At 49.7% G+C, this 20,938-nt stretch overlaps 1 protein-coding gene across 6 annotated transcripts; it reads left to right on the forward strand.

Moving 5' to 3' along the window:
* Positions 1–4,944: 4,944 nt before the first annotated feature.
* On the forward strand, positions 4,945–14,788 carry FTSJ1 (FtsJ RNA 2'-O-methyltransferase 1). Of its 6 annotated transcripts, none has more exons than XM_047844559.1 (13): positions 4,945–5,205; positions 7,010–7,166; positions 7,421–7,490; positions 7,595–7,685; positions 8,017–8,095; positions 9,700–9,752; positions 9,838–9,891; positions 9,978–10,080; positions 10,184–10,267; positions 10,957–11,060; positions 11,147–11,344; positions 11,552–11,593; positions 14,206–14,788. In XM_047844559.1, exons 2-12 carry the CDS (start codon positions 7,046–7,048, stop codon positions 11,582–11,584), a joined length of 990 nt encoding a protein of 329 aa, XP_047700515.1. In that variant the 5' UTR covers positions 4,945–5,205; positions 7,010–7,045; the 3' UTR covers positions 11,585–11,593; positions 14,206–14,788. The 6 variants fall into 6 exon arrangements, with proteins under 6 accessions (XP_047700515.1, XP_047700520.1, XP_047700521.1 ...); XM_047844564.1 differs by having other exon boundaries at positions 14,210–14,788; XM_047844565.1 differs by having other exon boundaries at positions 10,963–11,060.
* Positions 14,789–20,938: the final 6,150 nt, after the last annotated feature.

Below are 20,938 nucleotides of genomic sequence, written 5' to 3' on the forward strand. Positions count from 1 at the left end.
ACTCAGGGGTCACAACCCCATCCAGGGGCTCAGAGGTAGAGGCTGCCTCACCCATCACCCACAGAAGCACAAACTTGCACTCAGACTCACAGCCACACACAGAGAATATGGGCTGACATAAGAACACTCACAGACTGCGCATCGAGAGCCCAGGTCACATTGAGAGTACAGTCACATACTCAACAGCCACACCAAACGACTCACTATTCCAGGTATCATCACCCCCAGCCTCAGCGTCGTGTCCAGAGAACACAGACTGACACGCGATGGGCTCGGGCTGATTTACAGCCCCTCTAGACTCATGGACATCATCACCCAGGGACTCAACAGCCATACCCTAGGGAGCCGACAGGCAAATCGCACACAGACTCACAGCTGCACACAGAGCACACAAATATGATTTCCTACAGCCGACAACATCATGCGTGGGCCCAGTGTCTCACAAATCAAATCAGAAGAGACACATATAGGGGTGCACAAACAGGGAAAGCAGGGAGGCAGAGAGTACACTTACTGTCATTACAAAGGGGGAAATCCAGAAAATACATCTCAAACTGCATGAAGAGGAAACAAAGGAACCAGAGAGTACACAAACAGCAGAACCAAAAGAAACACACACACCTACACTAGCTCACCACAGACAGACACAAACAGGGTGGCAGAGAAGAAAGGCACACAGACACAGGAGACACACGCCTACGGGCAAGACAAACACACTCAGCGCCCATCAGCATTACGAAGGAGACACGTAAACACCCAAGGAACATACACACGACCCCATAGAGACGAACTGCGCAAACAGACCACCGTTGCCATAGTGACACACCCAGTTGCCATAAAGGGAACACAGGAGTTGGACAGGCAGCCATGGTCACAAGATACACCCAGGCAAGTTGCATAGGAAGACACAAGTGGAGCTCACATACGTGTGTTTGTGGCTGAGAACATGTACAGGCAGATGAGATACATTGAGGGTATTCAAATACACACCCACACACCCACACACACACACACACACACACACACACACACACACCACAGAGTCTCCCCTTGTCTATCCCGGCCTATTCTGATGTCTCTCTCCTCTCATGGTCCTCCTCCCCCTAGAGCCATTACACATCTGTGCTAGAGGCTGGCCAGGGAAAGAGACACCTGTTGGCAGAGGCCTTGGCCTACATGGCTATGGTATGTGTGGCGGGTGGGGTTGGGGGGGGGGGTGGAGGCTAGGCAGATGTCTAGATTTCAAGAGAAGTCTGAAGCGTCCTGCCCAAAAAAGCTAGTATACCTTGGACAACAAACAGATACCCCCATCCACCACCTCCCAGCAGCAGTGTCCTGCCCTGATCATTCCCTGGCCCTCCAACATTGCCCAGTGCAGGGCCGCCAGGCACACAGCAGGTGCTCAATAAATGCCACTTATCAAGTGCCATATTATCATCATTCTTATTTTTATTTCTGCCAAGTGAACTCTTCTCCGGGAGGGACAAACCTGCACCCAGCTCCGCACCCTATAGCTTAGCTAAGCTTCAAGGCACTGAAAATGGCAAGTGTTCAACATATGCTGGTAGGAGGGAAAACAAAGGGAAAGGGAAATCTGGCTGCGGAGGGAGGGCAGCTTGCTTTAGAAGGAACAGATGTCTTTAAGCTTGACCAAGGCCTTGAGACTGTGCCAGGGATAAGAATGCTTTGTTAATTCACTGAAGTAAGGTCCTTTCTCGGGGTCATTTAAGGCTTTTGTTGGTTCAGTAAAGCAGACCCTTGTGTGACGTTTGGGATTCCTATCGAGTCTATTAAAAGTCGGCTTGCGTTCCTGTCGGTTCTTATAAGCAGATCCCTGCTTTTCATTAAAACAGGTCACTGCTCAGCAGCCTTCAGGGGAGGGAGCCACAGAGCAAAGCAGTTAACACCAAGAGCTTTCCCCGCTCTGCCACTTACTAGCTGTGTGGCCTGGAGCATATTCTGAAACCTCTCTGTCTCAGCTTCCCCCCGCGGCATAGTAACACCTAACTCTTAGGGCCCCTGGGAAAACCCGAGTGAATTAACACAGGTAAAGCGCTGAGAACAATGCCTGACACACAGTAATTGCTCAATAACATATTTGTGAAAGGAATTAATGAATTCTTCTCCGCCTGTGAATGCAACCCCCTACTGGGCTGCATTTAGGATTCTAATCTCCCCTTTCAGGCAGGCTCCCCACTGAGAGACTCTTCCGTCCCTCAAAGCAGCCCCGGGGCAGCAAGGCTTTTTTGAGTCTGTCTAGTCCCCTGCACCTGGACCACCCCCGTCTTTCCCTCCCCCGGTTAGATGCCCTCCGGTACAGAACTGGCCTGGCAGCTCCCAGCTCCTTGACCTCTTCAGGAGGCTGAGGGGAGGACACCTTTACACTCAGTGGGGTGCCGGGTGGGAGCTGCAGGCCGACACCCTACTTCGGGAAAAGCCTGGGGAGTTCAGAGCCTGGATCCTGTCCCCCAATTCCCCCGGGCCCTGCTGGAGGAAGCAAGTTTCTTTGCAAAAAATTAAACATCCTCTTTGTGAGAGGCAAGAAAACAGGACGTGGGAAGCATCCCACAGGGTGAACATGGGCCCCCAATGCCTGGCACCCCCTCCTCTCTGTGGAGCAGAGGCCAGGTGGCTTGAACCCTTGCTTTCTCACACTTGCTCACCTCTGCAGGGGAGCCGTTGTTCCCACCGCCCCCACAAGGCCCTGGAGCGCTGCCACCAGCTCTTGCTTCCTCCCTGGCTCTCGGGACTCCTCCAGGAAGTGCTTTCTCCGTGTCTCTGCTTGTCTGTCCACAACTCCCATGGCCTGGCATAAATGCAGAGCGCACCACTGAGGAAAGAATAAAGGACCAAGGCAACAAAAGCGTGGATTCAACAAACATCTACTGCATGCCACCTGTATGCCAGGCCCTGTTCCAGGGTCGGGAGGCAGCGGTGAAAGGGACAGAACAAAATTCCCACCTAGTGAAGCTCATATTTCTAAGGAATGATGAATCAATCGTTCAGTTCTTTGAATACTCACCGAGCTTGTTCTCACTTCAGGGTCTTTGCACTCGGTGTTGCCTGTGCCTGGAATGCTCTTCCTCCAAGTATTCCTAGGGTGCGTTTCCCTTTAGGTCTCAGCTCAAATGCCACCTCCTCAGAGAAGCCCTCCCTGACTATGCTGTCTAAAAGAAAAATTCGGGGCACCTGGGTGGCTCCGTCGGTTAAGCGTCCGACTCTTGGTTTCGGCTCAGGTCATGATCTCACAGTTCGTGAGTCTGAGCCCTGCATGGGGCTCTGTGCTGACAGTGCGGAGCCTGCTTGGGATTCTCTGTCTCCCCCTCCCTCTGTTCCTCCCCTGCTTGCTGTCCATCTCCCTCTCAAAATAAATAAATAAACTTTAAAAAATAAATAAAATAAAAGAGCAACTCAAATCCTCTGCTACTCTCCATCGCTTTCACCCTACTTTATTATTCATCATGGATTTTATCACCACCTGACAAACATTATATATTTACATACACGATAGTATGTTTAATTTAGTACAGTTATTTTACTAAGTAAATGTATATAGATACCAGCGTATTTATATATATCAGCATACACATTTACATATTATATGCATAAGATATGTGTATTATATGTACATGATACAAAATGCATAAATAGGTTATATATTTTCTTATATTTGCATGTAACAGTATATTTATATTTATTATATTTCTTACTAACATATAACTTATATACTAGTGGATGTTATACATCACTATATTTCTATATAATCACATACATATCAAGCAGCACATATGTTTATATACCTAATGTAATCTATATTCTCCCTATATATCTACAACCTGGGGATAATTACAGTAACTTCTTCATGTGGTTGTTATAAGGATTAAAATGAGTTCAAGGAAAGAATTCAGCAGTGCACTAGAGCCAAGCACAGGTTTGCAGACTGCTTGTTCCATTTTCAGGAATCCTGTCAACCAGTTGGTAAAGAGCTATTGTTTAAAATGAAATAATATAAACTTACAATTAAATAAGTTAGTTTTTTTAAAAGGTGATATTCAAAACTTGTCACTTCCTGATTATTTTACTACATTTCATTCTTTATGCTCTTGAGGAAATTTACCCCTATTTGAACTGTATGGTAGAAATATTACATAATGGTGCACTACCGCCATCTCTTCCGAACTCTGTGTTCCGTGACTACACTTTGGTAATTTAAAATCTGACAGGACGATACTATGGAAACCATGTAAAACTGGCAAATGTGAGAAGTCAGGGCTTCCCCCCCCCCTTTCCCCCCGCCCAGAGAATCGCTTGTTAGTCATTTACCAGCACATCACTGAGAGCACTTTAGGTGCTTTGGCACATTGTAAACGCTATAATGAATGTTTCCATTATTCTATTTGCTTGTGCACTGGGTCGCATGATCTTTTTTTGTGGGTCGAAGTTCAAAACGTTTGAAGAACACAGCATTACAAAAGGACAGACGCTGTGCTAAAGTACACGCATTTAATCCTCCCAATAACTCTGTGAAGCCTATATTAGTGATCCCCATTTTACAGAGGGAGAAACTGAAGTTCTGAAAGGGTACAATTGAAGCAGCGCTATGAATTGGCTGACGTGGATTCGAATTTTGGCGCACAGCGGCTTCAGCGCTTTCGCGCACTAAATTAACGCACTTTCCTCACTCTCACGTTTGCGACCCTAGCAGTAACTTCACCTCGCGCCACGCCTAAAAGGAATGGGTGCCGTCGTGCTCGTTGCATCTTGGGAAATGTAGTCCCCAGTGAACCCGACGGTCCAAAAACACGAGGGGCGGGGAGTAAAGCGATCTTAGTCTTGGAACAGAAGAGTCCGTTCCTGAGCCTCGCGACATTTCGGCGTCCCGGTGCGCGATTTCAGCGGCTTGGGTCTTGCCCGTTGCATGCTGGGAACGGCAGTCCGCGAGACCGGCTACGTCGACACAAGATGACGGGGCTCACGTCGTACGTTCAGGTTGGCCCCGCGTCGCGCCGGAGCCTTCGCGTTCCGCGATGACAGGCCCCCCCACGCTGTGGGGGCCCTTAGGCATGCGCGACAGGCATTCGGGTTGACTGAGAACACAAACTGAATCAGCCTTGCGACTTTTGGCCGGTCTGCGCTCTCGCCGAGGCTCGGGCTGCTCACGGACCGGTCTCCTTCGTCCCCCTTCTCCCCACTCCGAAAGCTAAGGTAGGCCCTGGGGTGCGGAGGATGGGGGTCCAGGCCGAGACGGTTGAGGCACACCTGCTCTGTCCCGCCGACGAGGGAAGGAGAGAAGTTCGCCTTCCGTGCTGCAGCCGCGTAGTCTGGGCGCCTGGTGCCGGGTGGGCTCCAGACCCAAGGTTTGTCTTTAGAAGGGAACCGCTGTGCGGGGTGGACGGAGGGGTAAGGGTGGGGGCTCAGGGGTCCAGATATCGGCGGAGCCTCCTTGAGTGGGGTCCGGTGGTCCCAATGGGGACATGGACGTTGAGGTAATGATGCGAGATCCGGAGTGTGGCCAGAGGACTGTTTAACGGAGGGGGCGGGTAGGTCGCATGAGAGTAATGAAGGTCTGATGGGCGTGTTACCGGGGAATCAGTGGGGGCTAATAGGAGTGTTTTAGTCAACATGCTCACGGGGGCGGGGGTGTGTTCATTGATTAACGAAGGGATAGTAGAATGGACAACTAGAAAGAAATTGGATAATTGGAGGTAGATGGGGTGTGATCTGTGATCCCTGAGGGATTGCTGGACGTGTGTGGTATTAAACAGGTTCATGAAGAGCGGCAGGCGATAGTAATAAAAAGGATAATGGTGAAGCAGTGGAGGGGATAATAGAGGCCAGTGGGAGTCATGATCAAGGAACTAATGGGGTCAGTGATCAAAGAAAAGTGAGTGAGAGGTTGAAGGTGGGTTGTAGTCACGGGCTTTAGGTAACCAGGGCATGATAATTGTGGAATTAATGGGAACAGAGTGAGCAAAGGGAGGGTAATAGTAAGCTGCTGGATGTGATCATCAAGTGATTATTGATTGGGCGCTTGGGTGGCTCAGTTGGTTAAGCATCTGACTCTTGGTTTTGGTTCACATGATCTCACAGTTCATGGGTTCGGGCCCCACGACAGGTTCTTCACTGACAGCGGGGAGCCTGCTTGTGAATCTCTGTCTCCCTCCCTCTCTGACCCTCCCTGGCTTGTGTGCTCGCTCGCTCTCAAAAAAAGAAATAAAAATTTAAAACTTAAAAAAGTGATTATTGAGGGGGCAAGGTGGGCATTGAGGGAGAATGGGGAACTGATGGTCATCAGGGATTAACGTGGTAATGAAGGGATTATAGGGGACTAATGGTGTGATATATGAGGGATCAGTTGGAGGGCTGAGTTAATGGGAGCTGATAAATCATAGTCACCGAGAGCTTAATGGGGAGTTAATAGGCCATGATCCTCTATGTATTAATGGAGCTTGATAAGGATGTAGTAATAAAGGAGTTACTGGGGACCTAATCATTTCGGGATTAATGGGGAATGGTGTGGAGAGAGATTAAGGGGGTGAGGAGTACAAGGAGGTAGTATTAGGATAACGAGGGTGAAAGCAAGGGATTGACAGCAGGATGATAGGGCTGTGTGAATCTAGGGGCCATGAAGACAGCTGGGGAGATGGTCAGTGAGATGTTAATGGTGGGTGGAGAAGGGTTCAAAGTGAGAGTTGTGGGGCTAAGTGTGTGCAGCATGGGTGGCAGCAGTGGGAGGTCAACAGGGTCAGTAATGGGTCATCTAGAAGTGTTGGGTTTGGGGGATCTGTGGGGTGAGTGGGGGGATCTTTGAGGGAGCAGTAGAGCTTTAGAATTCAGTGATGGGGTCCCTCGGGCCTTGTGAGGTCAGTGGGGTCAGTGACCGGGCTCCACTTTTCCCATCTGCTGAGTGAGCTGTCATGGGGCTCATGGGGAGTTTGTGTGGTTCTCACTGCCCTGCAGAAATAGGTGGGAGCCCACTCACCCAGTTACTGATATAGGGCGGCATCAGCTTACTGTTGGCAGGTCCCTGGGCAAACAGCGTGAGATGGGACGGACATCAAAGGACAAGCGGGATGTCTACTACCGCCTGGCCAAGGAGAATGGCTGGCGTGCCCGCAGTGCCTTCAAGCTGCTACAACTTGATGAGGAATTCCAACTCTTCCAAGGTCCCCACCTGGCGGGCGAGTCACCGGGGGATGGGGTGGGCAAAGGGAATGGACAAGTGGGCCATGTCTGCAGAGCTTCCTGTGGTAGGTGGGCTGACGTGGAGAGTCTGTGGGACAGGGGACAGGTAGGAAGAGGGACAGGTGCTTGAAAGGAGTTGGGCATGGATAGAATGTGGGAGAGGGGTGAACTTTGCAGGGCTCGAGGTTGGGGAGGTGGGTGCAACTGACCACTACACCTTCCTGTGTGTGCTCAGGCGTGACACGGGCAGTTGACCTGTGTGCAGCCCCGGGCAGCTGGAGCCAGGTGCTGAGCCAGAAAATTGGGTGAGTGTGGAGTCCCAGATGGGGTGGCCGGGAGGGGAGGGTAGGCCAGGTCAGGGATGAGCCAGGAGTGAAAACCAGGTTGACATGGGCCATGCTGTCTGCAGGGGTCAGGGCTCCGGCCATGTGGTGGCTGTGGACCTTCAGGCGATGGCTCCATTACCAGGTGTGTTACAGATCCAAGGGGACATCACCCAGGTAAGAGCATGGCTGGGGGCGTTGGGGTATATCTGGGGCGAGAGCCCCTCCAACCTGGGGGCTATGGAGAGTGGAAAAGAAAGAGCAAGAGAGCATAACCTGAGAGAAGCCAGAGAGCGCGTAGCAGTGGAGAAACAAGATCCGGCAGGTCGTCATCGCAGAGACAGCCAGAAATGACAGTACTAGGTCCCGAGAGATGGAGCCCAGTCTTAGACCGGCAAAGCCTGAGGGTCTGGCTGACCCAGGGTTGCTGGCTAGGGCCGTGGGCAGGTGGGGTAAGAGGGCTGCGGACAGGGGGCCTGGGACCACTCATCCTCCCTCTCTTCCATAGCTGTCCACTGCCAAGGAGATCATCCAGCACTTTGAGGGCTGCCCCGCGGACCTAGTGGTGTGCGACGGGGCTCCCGATGGTAAACAGCAGGGGTTGGGAGGCCAGGCGGGGGCCCTGTGTGTGTCCTCCTCTGTGGCTCCCACCTCTGTTGGCTTCTTCACTATTTCAGCTACTCCCTGCCTCTCCCCTCTACTCTCAGCTGTTCCCCGCATCTATTAACTTCTCCCTACCCCTGCTTCCTGGTCTCTGCCTCTCTCTCCACACCGTACCATTTTGGTTTTGTCTGTTATCTCCCCTTCCCTTTGCTCATCTCTCACTTGCAATTGTCTATTTCTATTGTACTATGTGTTCATTCATTTTTTTTCAGTCAGCCATTCATTCAGTGCACATTTATTGAGCGCCCGTTGTGTGTCGGGCACTGTTCTACACATGGGAAAAATATTTGTGAATAAAATTCCACTAATCTGATCTCATAGACCTGATGTTCTAGTGGAAGCATATGGAAAAGAAACAAATGATAGCCATGTAGCATGTGAAGAGGTGAGTGGTACCATGAGGAAATCAATGAAAAGGAGGAGGAGACAGGAAGTGCCTGTTGGAATTTTAAGTAAAGTGGATGGGAAGGCCCCCCCACCCTGACTTTAACACAGAGACCTAAAGGAGGTAAGAGAGTAGGTCAAGGGCATATCTGGAGAAAGAACAATCTGGGCAAGAGGACCAGCCAGTGCAAAGTCCCCAAGGTAGGAGCATGTTGGGCATGTATGAGGAATAGCGAGGATATCAGTGTGGTTGGATCAGAGTGAGGGGAGAGTGGTAGGAGGTGAGGTCAGAGAGTTGACAGAGGGCAAGATCCCGTGTGGGTCCTTGTGGGCCACAGTGAGGACTGTGGCTTTTTCACTGAGATGAGAGCTCGGAGGAAACCAGGAGAGGGTTGTGAGCAGAGGACAGCCATGCCTGACTCAGGTTGTAACAGGATCCGTTTGGCTGCTGTGAACAGTGTGAGGGTCGAGGGTGCAAGGAGGAGGCCACGGCAGTAGTCCAGGGAAGTGATGACAGTGGTAGCGGTGGTGGAGACGGGAAGAGGGTTGATCCAGGAGATCTTTTGAAAGTACAGCCGACCGGACTTGCTAATATTTGAACGTGGATGTGAGGAGAGAATGGAAGGTGTATGGTACTAAGGCTTTTGGCTGGATCAGCTGGAAGGATCGGATGAGATGGGGAAGATGGTGTAAGGAGTGGAGTTTGAGCAGGCAGGTCAGGAGTCTGGTCTTGGACATGTTGAGTCTGATCTATAGTCAGGCATTCAGGGGAGCAGTCTGGGTTGGAGGTAGAAGTGATGGTAATGGTACTCGTGTAGGAATGCCTGGCTGGCTCAGGCAGTAGGGCGTGCGAGTCTTGATCTCGGGGTTGTAAGTTCGAACCCCATGTTGGATGTGGAGATTACTTTAAAAAATAAAATCTTTGAAAACAAATTAATGATACTTATGTGTAAGGTTGTTTTGAAAATTAAAATGAGTAAAGGTTGGGAGGTCAAAATAAGCCTCCAGTTGGCAGATATTACTTTGCAAGCAGAACCTTAGCAGTGAAAGAGCCTGGGATATGCTTTTAGCATTCTGACTTCTCTGGGACAGGAAGATGGCCAGAACTGGATGGCTCCCCCTAATACTGTTCCTCTTGCTGCAGTAACTGGCCTCCACGATGTTGATGAGTATATGCAGGCCCAGCTCCTCCTAGCTGTGAGTAACCTTGGCTGCCCCTGCCTTAGTTTGGACCCCTCATGCCCGTCTCCACCTCAGCCTTAGCCATTTGTCCCACCCACAGGCTCTGAACATTGCTACACACGTCTTGAAGCCAGGGGGCTGCTTTGTAGCCAAGGTAAGTCTCAGAGAACCTGGTGAGGGGTCAAGAGAGGTCCTCGAGGGCCGCCCTCATGCCTTCATCTCTGCCTCCTCCCCCTACAGATCTTCCGAGGCCGGGATGTGACCTTGATCTACAGCCAGCTGCGTGTCTTCTTCTCCAGTGTGCTGTGTGCCAAGCCCAGGAGCAGCCGCAACTCCAGCATAGGTCAGTGGGGTGGACAGGCCGGGCAGGTGGATTCGCGTCTTGGGGACACATCCTGTGCAGGGCAGAGGCAGCAGTCTCCCCTCACTCCACCTTCCACCCACAGAGGCCTTCGCTGTCTGTCAGGGTTATGACCCCCCTGCGGGCTTCCTTCCGGACCTGACAAAGCCCCTGCTGGACCACTCATACGGTGAGAGCCAGAGCCCTGGGCCTCTCCCTAGGGAGACTTCCGCCCCCTTATGGAATTTCTATCTCAGGAGGGCCCTCAGCCCCACCCCTTGGTGGAAACTTACCCTTTGTTGAAATTCTGTCCCAAAATGATCCTTAGCCCCACCGTGTGGTAGAAATTCCACCCCTGTATGGATGTTTTGTCCTAGGAGGACCTTCATCCTGGTCCTCTAAGGGTTACTGTCAAGTCTGGTGAACATTCTGTCCTGAGTCCTGCCCCAGTGGAGATTCCTCCTACCTCAGATTCTAGCCTAGGAAGACTCGGTCATGCCCGCAGGTGGATACTGCACCCCTGCATAAGAATTTTGCCCCGAGAGAGTCTTTAGCCTGGTCCACAGTGGGAAAAGGCACAGAGTCTGCTCTTAACTTAAGCACGCTTGAGTGAGACAGAGTTCAGGCAGCGTATGGTAGAATGGCAGGTGGATATAAGTGCAGTGTGAGGAAAGCAGGGGAAGGTGATATTTTAGAACAGGTGATCATGGAGGGCTTTCCTAAGGAGGTGATCTGAACCAAATGAAGTATTCCTGGTGAAGGAGTGTGAGAGTAGCTGGTAGATACATGGGGAAGACTCCGTACCCTTGCTGTAGCCCAAGTCCTAACTGGTCCCAGGCATCCCAGCCCTGTCCTGTCTTATTTCTCCCTGCTTGTCAGATCCAGACTTCAACCAATTAGATGGACCCACTCGCATTATTGTGCCATTTGTGACCTGTGGGGACCTGAGCTCCTATGATTCAGACCGCAGTTACCCACTGGACGTGAGTGCCTGACCAACAGTAGGTGGATGGGGGCTCTGTCCTAGGTTCCCAGGTCCTCATCGTCCCCCCACCATGTGTCCCTGCAGCTGGAGGACGGCTCAGAGTACAAGTACACTCCACCCACGCAGCCCCCCATCTCACCACCGTACCAGGAGGCCTGCACGTTGAAGAAGAAAGGGCGGCTGGCCAAGGAGATCCGCCCCCAGGACTGCCCCATCAGCACTGTAGATGCGATGCCCCAGCCCCTGGCTGCTCCACAGCGCCACACCCTGCTGCCCTCTGAGGTCTGGAAACACGTGTCCCTGAGCCCAGTGACACCCCCCCCCCCCAGCTTTAACTGCACCTTGTTCTACGCCCAGATCACATGGTTTCTGGGGCCAAAACACTCCTCCCTGCCTCCTAAGAGCTATAAAAATCAGTGGGTAAGACCAAGTCTACTGAATGGAAAAGCTTAGGCAAATATCTGAGTCCTTTTTCTTTTTCTTGGGTAGGTGGAAGACAATGGAATGAATTGTTCGCCTTAATACATTCAGGTAAATTTGCCTTTTTATCTAAGAGTTTGAGTAAAGGGCACCTTCAAGAAAAAGCTCAGTAAAATTTCACCTTTGAAATTTTTACTTCAACTGGTAAGATTTCAGTCAGCCAGCCTTTACAAAGTACCTGATGCTGTGTGCCAGGAACTGCTTTAAGCATTTTACATATTGAGGCATTGAGTAAACATTTATTAAGCACATGCTATTTGCTGGGCATTGTTCCAGGTTGGGAGATAAAGCAGGGAACAAAACAGGCAAAACTCCTGGCTCTCATGGATCTTCTAGATTGGGAAAGAGGTAATAAAAACAGCTTATGAGTGCAGGAGTTTCTACACATGGATACACATGGACACACCCACTACATACACACATATATATATACGTACACATTTATAGCTCACATTTCCCTGTAGCTTGAATTGTAACATTGTATATATACACAGGTGTATTATACACACACACACACACACACACATACATATATGAAGGTAATATGGGATATGAAAAATTTTTTAAGTTTTTTTATTTTGAGAGAGCATGAGCAGGGGAGAGGCAGAGAGAAGGAGAGAGAGAATCCCAAGCAGGCTCCACACTGTCAGCACAGAGCCCGACACGGGGTTTGAATGAGTCAGATGCTTATCCAACTGAGCCACCCAGGCACCCCTGAATATGTTTTTAAATAAAGTAGGGTAAAGAGAATCAGGAATTCTAGGAGTGCCAGTTTGCAGCTTTTAAAAGGGTTGCCACGGAAGGGCTTGCTGAGATAATGTCTGAGCAAAGACCTGAAGGAAGATGAGGCAGGGGATCCGTGTGTTTATCTAGGGGAAGAGCGTTCCATGGAGAGGAAATAGCACATCCAAAGACCCTGAGGTGGAACCATGCCTGGTGTGTGAGGCAGCAGTGAGGGGCCAGTTTGCCTGTAGCAGAGTGGGCTAAACCTGTCTGTGCTGGAGGACTTCTTATCCTCGGGAAGTCATGTTAGAGGAAGTCCCTTTCTGACACTGGCGTAGCAGGTTTTTAGACCAAGTCTTCTGTTAAAGAAATGAGAGGTGCCTGGGTGGCTCAGTCACTTAAGCGTCCAACTCTTGATTTCAGCTCAGGTCATGATCTCATGGTGCATGAGCTCGAGCCCCACCTCAGGCTCCGCACTAATGGGCTCTAATTTAATGACACAGAGCCTGCTTGGGATTCATATTCTCTTTCTCTCTCTCTCTCTCTCTCTCTCTCTCTCTCTCTCTCAAAAATAAATAAATGAAATTTAGAATCCTTTTTTAAAAAAAGAAGCAAAAAGGATACCTTTTTAAAAATGAAACAGTGATGGAGCACCTGGGTGGCTCAGTCGGTTGAGCATCCGACTTTGGCTCAGGTCATGATCTCATGGTCTGTGAGTTCGAGCCCCGCGTTGGGCTCTGTGCTGACAGCTCGGAGCCTGGAGCCTGCTTCGGATTCTGTGTCTCCCTCTCTCTCTCTGACCCTCCCCCGTTCATGCTCTGTCTCTCTCTGTCTCAAAAATAAATAAAACATTAAAAAAATTTTTTTAAATGAAACAGTGAATCACAGTGGGAAAACATTATTTACCATCCCTATGTATAATATCCTCTATATTAAAAAGCTCCTATAGGGGCACCTGGGTGGCTCGGTGGCTTAAGCGTCTGACTTCAGCTTAGGTCATGATCTCACAGTTCACAAGTATAAGCCCCACATGGGGCTCTGTGCTGACAGCTCAGAGCCTGGAACCTTCTTCGGATTCTGTGTCTCCCTCTCTCTCTGCCCCTCCCCTGCTCACTCTCATAAAATTTCTGTCTCTCTTTCTCTCTCTCTCAAAAACAAAATATTTAAAAAAATTTTTTTGAAGAAAATAGAATAGCTAACAAGCACATCAAAAGCTGTCTCTCAGGGAAATGCAAGCTAAAACTAAGATGATTGGCAATACTAAGTGTCCGGAAGAACATGCAACAATGGAAACCCTCATATATACCAGTTAGCCATTGTCTAAAGCTACATGTCTAAATCGTTAGCCATTGTCTAAAGCTGCATGTGTGCTAGTTCCACTCCTGAGAAATAAGTACTGGAATTCCTACCGGGCACTATTTGTACCCCCAGACTAGATAGAGCCCAAACATCCATTGACTATAGAATGGATCATTAAATCACAGTATATTCAGGAGCCCCTGGGTGGCTCAGTCAGTTAAGCAGCTGACTTTAGCTCGGGTCATGATCTTGCGGTTCGTGAGTTGGAGCCCCACATCAGGCTCTGTGCTGACAGCTTGGAGACTGGAGCCTGCTTCGGATTCTGGGTCTCCCTCTCTGCCCCTCCCCCACTCGCACTCTGTCTCTCTCTTTCAAAAATAAATAAACATTAAAAAAATAAATCATGGTATATTCACAGCAGAGAAGTACACAGCAATGAAAATGAACATTCTACAGCTATAAAAAAATAACACCATGTCACTCATTAAACTGAATGTATATAAAACATTTGTGTATTTGTTAAGGTTCACAATAGAAATGGGGGAAAAGTCACAAAACTGTTAGTACCTGCAGGAACGATCATTACAGTAGAAGAAAGTGGGAAATGTACTTGTTAAAACTTTCTTTCTCCTTGGTTTTAGTTAGCTGGCAATCTGATATAACTCGGAAGCTGTTTGCTGTCAGGAAAATGAGAACTGGCATTGATGAACTTGTTTTCAAAAATCTCATCATCGGGTCCTGAGCATCCGAGTGGGAACCTGCAACAACCACCATGAACACAGCAAGGAAAGAAACATCACAGAACGCCTGTCTGTGCTGCAGAGGGGATTCTTGAGCCAGGTCTTGCCTCCTCTCTCAGTCTTTCCAGGGGCATCCTGGTTATGTCCAGAATTCACCCCCAAAACAGGGATTCTTAACCCGGATAGAAATCAGGGGTATCTGTGAACATAACGGAGGAAAATATTACATCTTTATTTTCACTAATACTGAACTGAAATTTCACTAATATAACTGAAATGTAGCTTTACCCCCAAATACAAATGCTGGCAACAATTCACAATACTAAAAGCAGTGCCTGTACCTTCCCACCAATATAAATCAGTTCCTTTTTAATGTTGAGGTTTTTGCAGGCATCTTGAAATCCTGTTCACGTTTATCACTACTTTGAATTATAGAAGATCTTATAATTTGATGTTCTAATAAAAAAGTCAATATATTACTGTATCCCAGTACTGTTTCATTTGAATATATATAGTAATATTTTTCCCATTGAGGTATAATTGACAATAACATTATATAAATTTAAAGTATACAGCTGAATTTGATACATACCTAACAGTAAGTTAACATGCATCACCTCATGGTTACAAAGTATTTTCTTGTGATAGGAGCTTTTAAGATCTACTCTCTTAGAACTTTTCACATATACAATATTGATAATTCTAGTCACTATGCAGTACATTATATCCCTGAACTTATATGTATAACTCCAAGTTTGTACCTTTTTTGACTACCTTCACCCATTTTGTCCCCTGTCCCTGGTGACCACTGATTTGTTGTATGTTTCCTTGAGTTTGGTTTTTTTAGATTCCACATGTGAGATCTTCACTTCCCAGTATTTGCCTTTCTCTGACTTACTTCACTTAGCACAATGCCCTCCAGGTCCATCTGTGTTGTCACAAATGGCAGGATTTCTTTCCTTTTTATGGCTAGATAATATTCCATTGTATATATAAATACATACACCACACTTTCTTTATCCATTCATCTGTCCACAGACACCTAGGTTGTTTCCATAATTTGGTTATAAGATCCCCTATTAAAGATGTCAGAAAGGGGGCACCTGGGTGGCTCAGTCGTTTAAGCATCCGATTTTGGCTGAGGTCATGATTTCACAGTTCATGGATTCGAGCCCCACATCTGGCTGTCTGCTGTCAGTGCAGAGCCTGCTTCGGATCCTCTGTCTCCCTCTCTGCTCCTACCCTGCTCACTCTCTTTCTCTCAGAAATAAACATTAAAAAAAAAAAGATGTCAGAAAGCCTTGACTGCAGTGCTGAATTCCTACAATTTAGCAAACAGGAGCTAACAAACTCACCAGCTACAAACTCACCAGAGCCTGGTTCTGCCTGTATCTTTACTCCTGTATCTTCAGAAACACGGTCTCTGTGCCTCCGTTCAGTGGCCTCAGGACCACGCACATCCCAGTCGGTGACCCTAGATGTTTCTGTGTGACCCTAAGAATGTCCATACTGAGTCTGTAATGCCAGATGTCGGGGGTGGGGGACACACTGTGGAATGTTAACCCAGGAGTTTTGTCACCCAAGCAGTGTGACCCCAGAAGTGTATGACAAAAGTGCCCTCACAACAGCCTATGTGACCACAGCAGTATCCACACCCATTACCGCACAAATTCAACATGTCTACACTAGAATCTGAGGCCCCAGGAGTGCAAGCCTATCCCCATCGCCCCAAGAGTATCCATCTAATCCAGGAGTATAGGGACACCTGGGTGACTCAATCGGTTAAGCATCCAACTTCAGCTGAGGTCACAATCTCGTGGTTCATGGGTTCGAGTCCTGCATCGGGCTCTGTGCTGACAGCTCGGAGCCTGGAGCCAGCTTCAGATTCTGTGTCTCCCTCTCTCTCTGCCCCTTCCCTGCTTCCACTCTGTCTCACTCTATCAAAAATAAACATTAAAAAAAATTAAATTTCCAGGAGTGTAAACACACCAGCCTTTGGGACCTGGTGGGTATCTGCATCTCAGGCTCTGTGTCCCTAGTTGTGTCCACCCCCATCTGTGTGACATCCAACATATACACACGCAAGTTCCTGTGATGAGAGCAATGCCCAATCCCCAGAATGTGTGACCCAGCGATTTCCACACCCCTGAGTGTGTGGCTCAGGAAGGACCAGCCTGACCCAGGCCCAGTCTCTGACTTCGAGAGCACCCCGTCTGGCCCTGAGTGTGGATACCCTAGCCTTACAACTCCAGGGCTGTCCACACCCCTCGATGTGACCAAAGCCAGTTTATCCACAGAGGTATGTGTACCCCATGCCACGTGTCCCCAGTTGAGCCCTTACCTTAGTCTGACTCCTGGAGTATTTCCACCCCAGTCTGTGATGATAGTTTATTTTCCAGTCTGTGAACCTAGGCTTGCCATAACCCGGTCTGTGTCCCCCAAAAGGGCACACACCCCAGTCTGACCACTAGTTTGTCAGTTCCTTGGACTGTGTGACAACAATGGATATCTGTTCCCCAGTCTATGGCACCTCAGGGGTCACCACACCTCAGTCATCGTCTCCCCAGGGACGTCTACAACGCAGTTCATGTCACCACAAGATTATGTGCACTCCAGTCCGTATGATACCTGGAGTAATCAAAAACAGTCTCTGTGACCCTCTAAGTGTCCAGATCCCAGAGCTCATGACCACAGAGTTGTGAAAACTCCAATCTATTTGACCACAGATGTGCCCCCTGCCGAGTATGTCAGTCCGTGGTAGTGCCCACACCTCAGTGACCTCACTAATGGTCATATGTCAGCCTTTGTCACCACAGGAGTGTTCCTCCACATGTGATCCTGGGAATCCCCAGACCCCAGTGTGTGTCCTCAGGAACATACCCCCATCTGTGTTACTGCAGAATTGTTCACACCCCAGCCTGTCACCATGGGCTTTCCACCTCCCGGTCAGTGTCCCCTAGGAGTGATCATTCCCCAGACCTTGAAATGCCAGAAGTGTCCACACCCCAGTCTGTGTCACCCCAGGAGGGCCCACAGCCAGCCTGTTTCTCTGGAAATGTCCACACAATAGCCTGTCTGTGTAACCCCAGGATGATCAACTTTCTGTGTGACCACAAGAGTAGCCACCACCCAGTCTTCATGTCCCCAGGGTGGCATACTCTTACCTGTGTGACTTCCAGGGTTTTTACACCCTAGGCTGTATGGTCAAACAAGTCTCCACGCCCCAAACTCTGACACCGGGGAGTCACTCTCTGGTCTACAACTCTAGGATAGTTTCCACACGTCAGTCTCTGTGGCCCCAAATTCATTCACTATATTGTGTGTGTGGCCACAGGAGTGTCCATTTCCCAGTCTGTGTGACTCTGGGAGTAGCCAAGCTCCAGTCTGTATGATTCCAGGAGTGTCCACATCCCAAACAATGTGAGCAAGGGGGTGTCTACACCCCAGCACATGGAACCACAAACATGTTCTCTTCCGTGTCTCTATGACCACGGATGAGTCCCGGTCGTGTCCACATCCCAATGTTTGACTACAGAAACCTCCACAGCCCAGCCCGTGTGACCCCAGGACTGTCTACCCACTCAGTGTGAATCCAGAAGTGGCAAGAGCTTTGCCTTATGTGACCAAAGGTGTTTCCACACCACAGTCTCAGTGGCACCATGAGTGTGTTCATGTCAAACTGTGATCACAGAGGTGTCCACACTCCAGCCTGGGGGACACCACAGGTGTCTGCAGCCCAGCCTGGGATGTTCCAGGAGTGGTTTTGCCCCAGTCCAGTCACTTCAGGAGTGTCTCCCCGCCCCAGTCTCCATGACCTGAGTGTGTCCACACCTAAGTTTCTGTGACAGAAGCTATGTCCAATCCTGAGTGTATTTGACTCCAGTGTTGTCCAAATGGCACAGCGTCCAGCACGGTGTTGTGCACGCCCCAGTCTGTGTGGCCTCGTGAAGGTGTGCTCCCATCAGGACGACCACAGGCGTATGAAATTCCTCCCACCAGGATGACCAACCTGTAATAACTGGTGGGTCCACACTCCAGTCTAGGTGACCCAGAGAGGACACCCCCCCCCAATCTGGGTGACCAAAGAAGTCTCCACATCCCAGTATGTGTGGCCACAGGGGTGGTGATCTCCCATTCAGTGTGACCAGCGGAGTACCCACGCAAAATTCTGTGTGACCACAGGGGTGCCCACCCCCCATCTGTGTGTCTCGAGAGACATCTCTGCTCCAGTTGGTGTGATCCCAATAGAGTCCACACCACAAGCTGTGTGACCACAAGAGTGTCCATGGCCAAGCCTATGATAATCCAGGAGTATCCATGCCACAGCCATTTGGCCACAGTGGCATCTACCTCCCAGTTCATGCATCTTCAGCAATGTCCTTGTCCTAGTTTGTGACCCTAGGCATCTCCAGAGCCCAGAATTTGTGTTTTTTTTAAGTTTATTTATTTTCAGAGGGGGGGACACAGAGAGAGGGGGACAGAGGATATGAAGCGGGCTCCACAGACAGCAGAGAGCCTGATGTGGGGCTTGAACTCACGAACTGGGAGATCATGAGCAGAGCAGAAGTCAGTCGTTCAACCAACTGAGCCACCCAGGTGCCCCAGACCCCACAATTTGTGATTGAGTGTGTCCAAAGTTGTGATTGTGTCCAGAAGATACCAGATCATAGTCCATGTGACCCCAGGAGTGTCCACACCCCTAACGAGGTGATCTGAGAGATGTCCAAACTCATCTGTGTGACGCCAATGTTGTCCACACGCCACTCTGTATGGCACCAAAAATGTCCACCTACCAATCCCTAGACTCTAAGAGAACACATCTCAGTCTGTGACACTTTAGGAATGGCCACACCCCATTCTGTGTGACTTTAGCCATGTCCACATCCCAGTCTGGGTGACCCCTAAAGCCTCCACATCCTAATGTGTGACCCCAGGAGGGACCAAGCCTGGTCTCTGTGACCCTAGGAGGTCCACACTCCAATCAGTATGTCCCCAGGGTTGCTTACACCCAAATCTAGTGACTTCATGAGTGTCTACACCGCCATATGTTTGATCCTGGGAGGGTTCCCTCACGACTGTGTGACCCTGAGAGGATCCATACACAAATCAGTGTGACCCTAGAAGCAGTCATGTCTGGAGGAAGAGTGATCCAAACAAAGGGAAAAGCCCGTGCAAAGGCCCTGAGGTGGGAGCATTCTAGGTACAGTAGGGGAACAGAGAGGAGACCAGTGTGGTGGGAGCAGAGTGAGTGCAGGGGCCAGTGGCAGGAGGTGAAGTTGGAGAGGTGACAAGGGCTGGGACTGGAGAGCCTTGTAGGCCACAAAAAGGACTTTTGCTTTTTCTCGGAGAGATGGAAACACAGCAAAGGTCCGAGCAGAGGAGAGCTGAGGGCTGACTTGGGTTGTAACAGAAGCCTCTGGCTGCTGTGAGGACAGACTGAAGCCCCCGAATCAGATCAGAGATGAGGCTGATCTGTGGATGGCAGTGGCCCCAGGGGCCAGCACCAGAACCACTTGACAGGTTTCGCCAGGTTTCTATGTAGTAGAGTTCCAGCCCTCCTCCTGTCCCCCAAAAATGGGAGAAGCCATGGGGACTGAGTGAAGATGACCTCAGTATAAGGCCTTAGGTCAGCCCTGCATTTCCCCAGGTCCCGGGTTTTCCCCTTTGGCAGATAAGTATAAATCTTTCCTTCCCTGCCAGTCTCTCCTGAGAGTCTCTACTCGCCAATTCTCTCCAACCACACCAGCCTCCTTGACGTTCCTCAAATACACCAAGCACTATTCCCACCTCAGGGCCTTTGCACCTGTCATTGCCCCTGTACCTGGACACTTTTTCCAAAATATATAGGTAGTTCACAGTTACATGGCTACCCCCTTCATTTTCTTTTCTTTGCTTAAAGATCATCTCGGGAAGCCTTCCCTGACTATGCAGAACAGCACCCCATCCCTCTCTAACCCTGCATCCTGCCTTGTTTTCTTCACAGCACTTAGCACTTCCTAATAATAAACATCTACTTGTCAAGTCAGCCAGGGCCCTGAGTGTAGCCACCAGGGAGGCGGGGTACACAGGGCACACACAGGTGGAATTTTGAAGGGACCATTTACGGAGGTACAAGGAGGGTTCAAGAAACCAATCACGCTGCTGAGCTGCCTCAAGACTGGCAGCGGAGGAGTGCTGTGACCATTCCTAGGCTTGAGAGGGCAGGAAAGGAAACAGTGTTCCTGAACCCTAGGGGAAGCTGGAGCCCAGCGCTGACCGGTGAGCACCTGGCTTTCTGTGTCCTCCCACTGTCCAGTTACCTGCCAAGGCCTCTCAGGCCAGCTCAGTTGGAAGCCAGCTATGGCAGACTCCAGCTGATAAAGTTCACACAGTCAACCTCTTGGGACACAGAGCAGGGGAAGGAGGGAGAATGGACTGGGGGACAAATGGAATATCCAGCAGCTTAATTTAGTGTTTTCTACCATCTATCAAATAATACCGAGTGGGGCACCTGGGTGGCTCAGTTGGTTAAGCGTCTGACTTCGGCTGAGGTCATGATCTCGAGTTTCGTGAGTTTGAGCCCCGCATCGGGCTCTGTGCTAATGGCTCGGAGCCTGGAGCCTGCTTTGGATTCTGGGTCTCCCTCTCTCTCTGC

Source organism: Prionailurus viverrinus, chromosome X (genome assembly GCF_022837055.1).
Source record: "Prionailurus viverrinus isolate Anna chromosome X, UM_Priviv_1.0, whole genome shotgun sequence".
In the NCBI taxonomy this organism is placed as follows: Eukaryota; Metazoa; Chordata; class Mammalia; order Carnivora; family Felidae; genus Prionailurus; species Prionailurus viverrinus.

Coding starts and splice junctions, on each gene's coding strand:
- FTSJ1 (XM_047844559.1), top strand. CDS start 7,046: ATGGGACGGACATCAAAGGACAAGCGGGATGTCTACTACCGCCTGGCC. Junction 10,081..10,183: donor CAGCCGCAACTCCAGCATAG/GTCAGTGGGGTG, acceptor TTCCACCCACAG/AGGCCTTCGCTGTCTGTCAG. Junction 11,345..11,551: donor ACACCCTGCTGCCCTCTGAG/GTCTGGAAACAC, acceptor TTTCTTGGGTAG/GTGGAAGACAATGGAATGAA.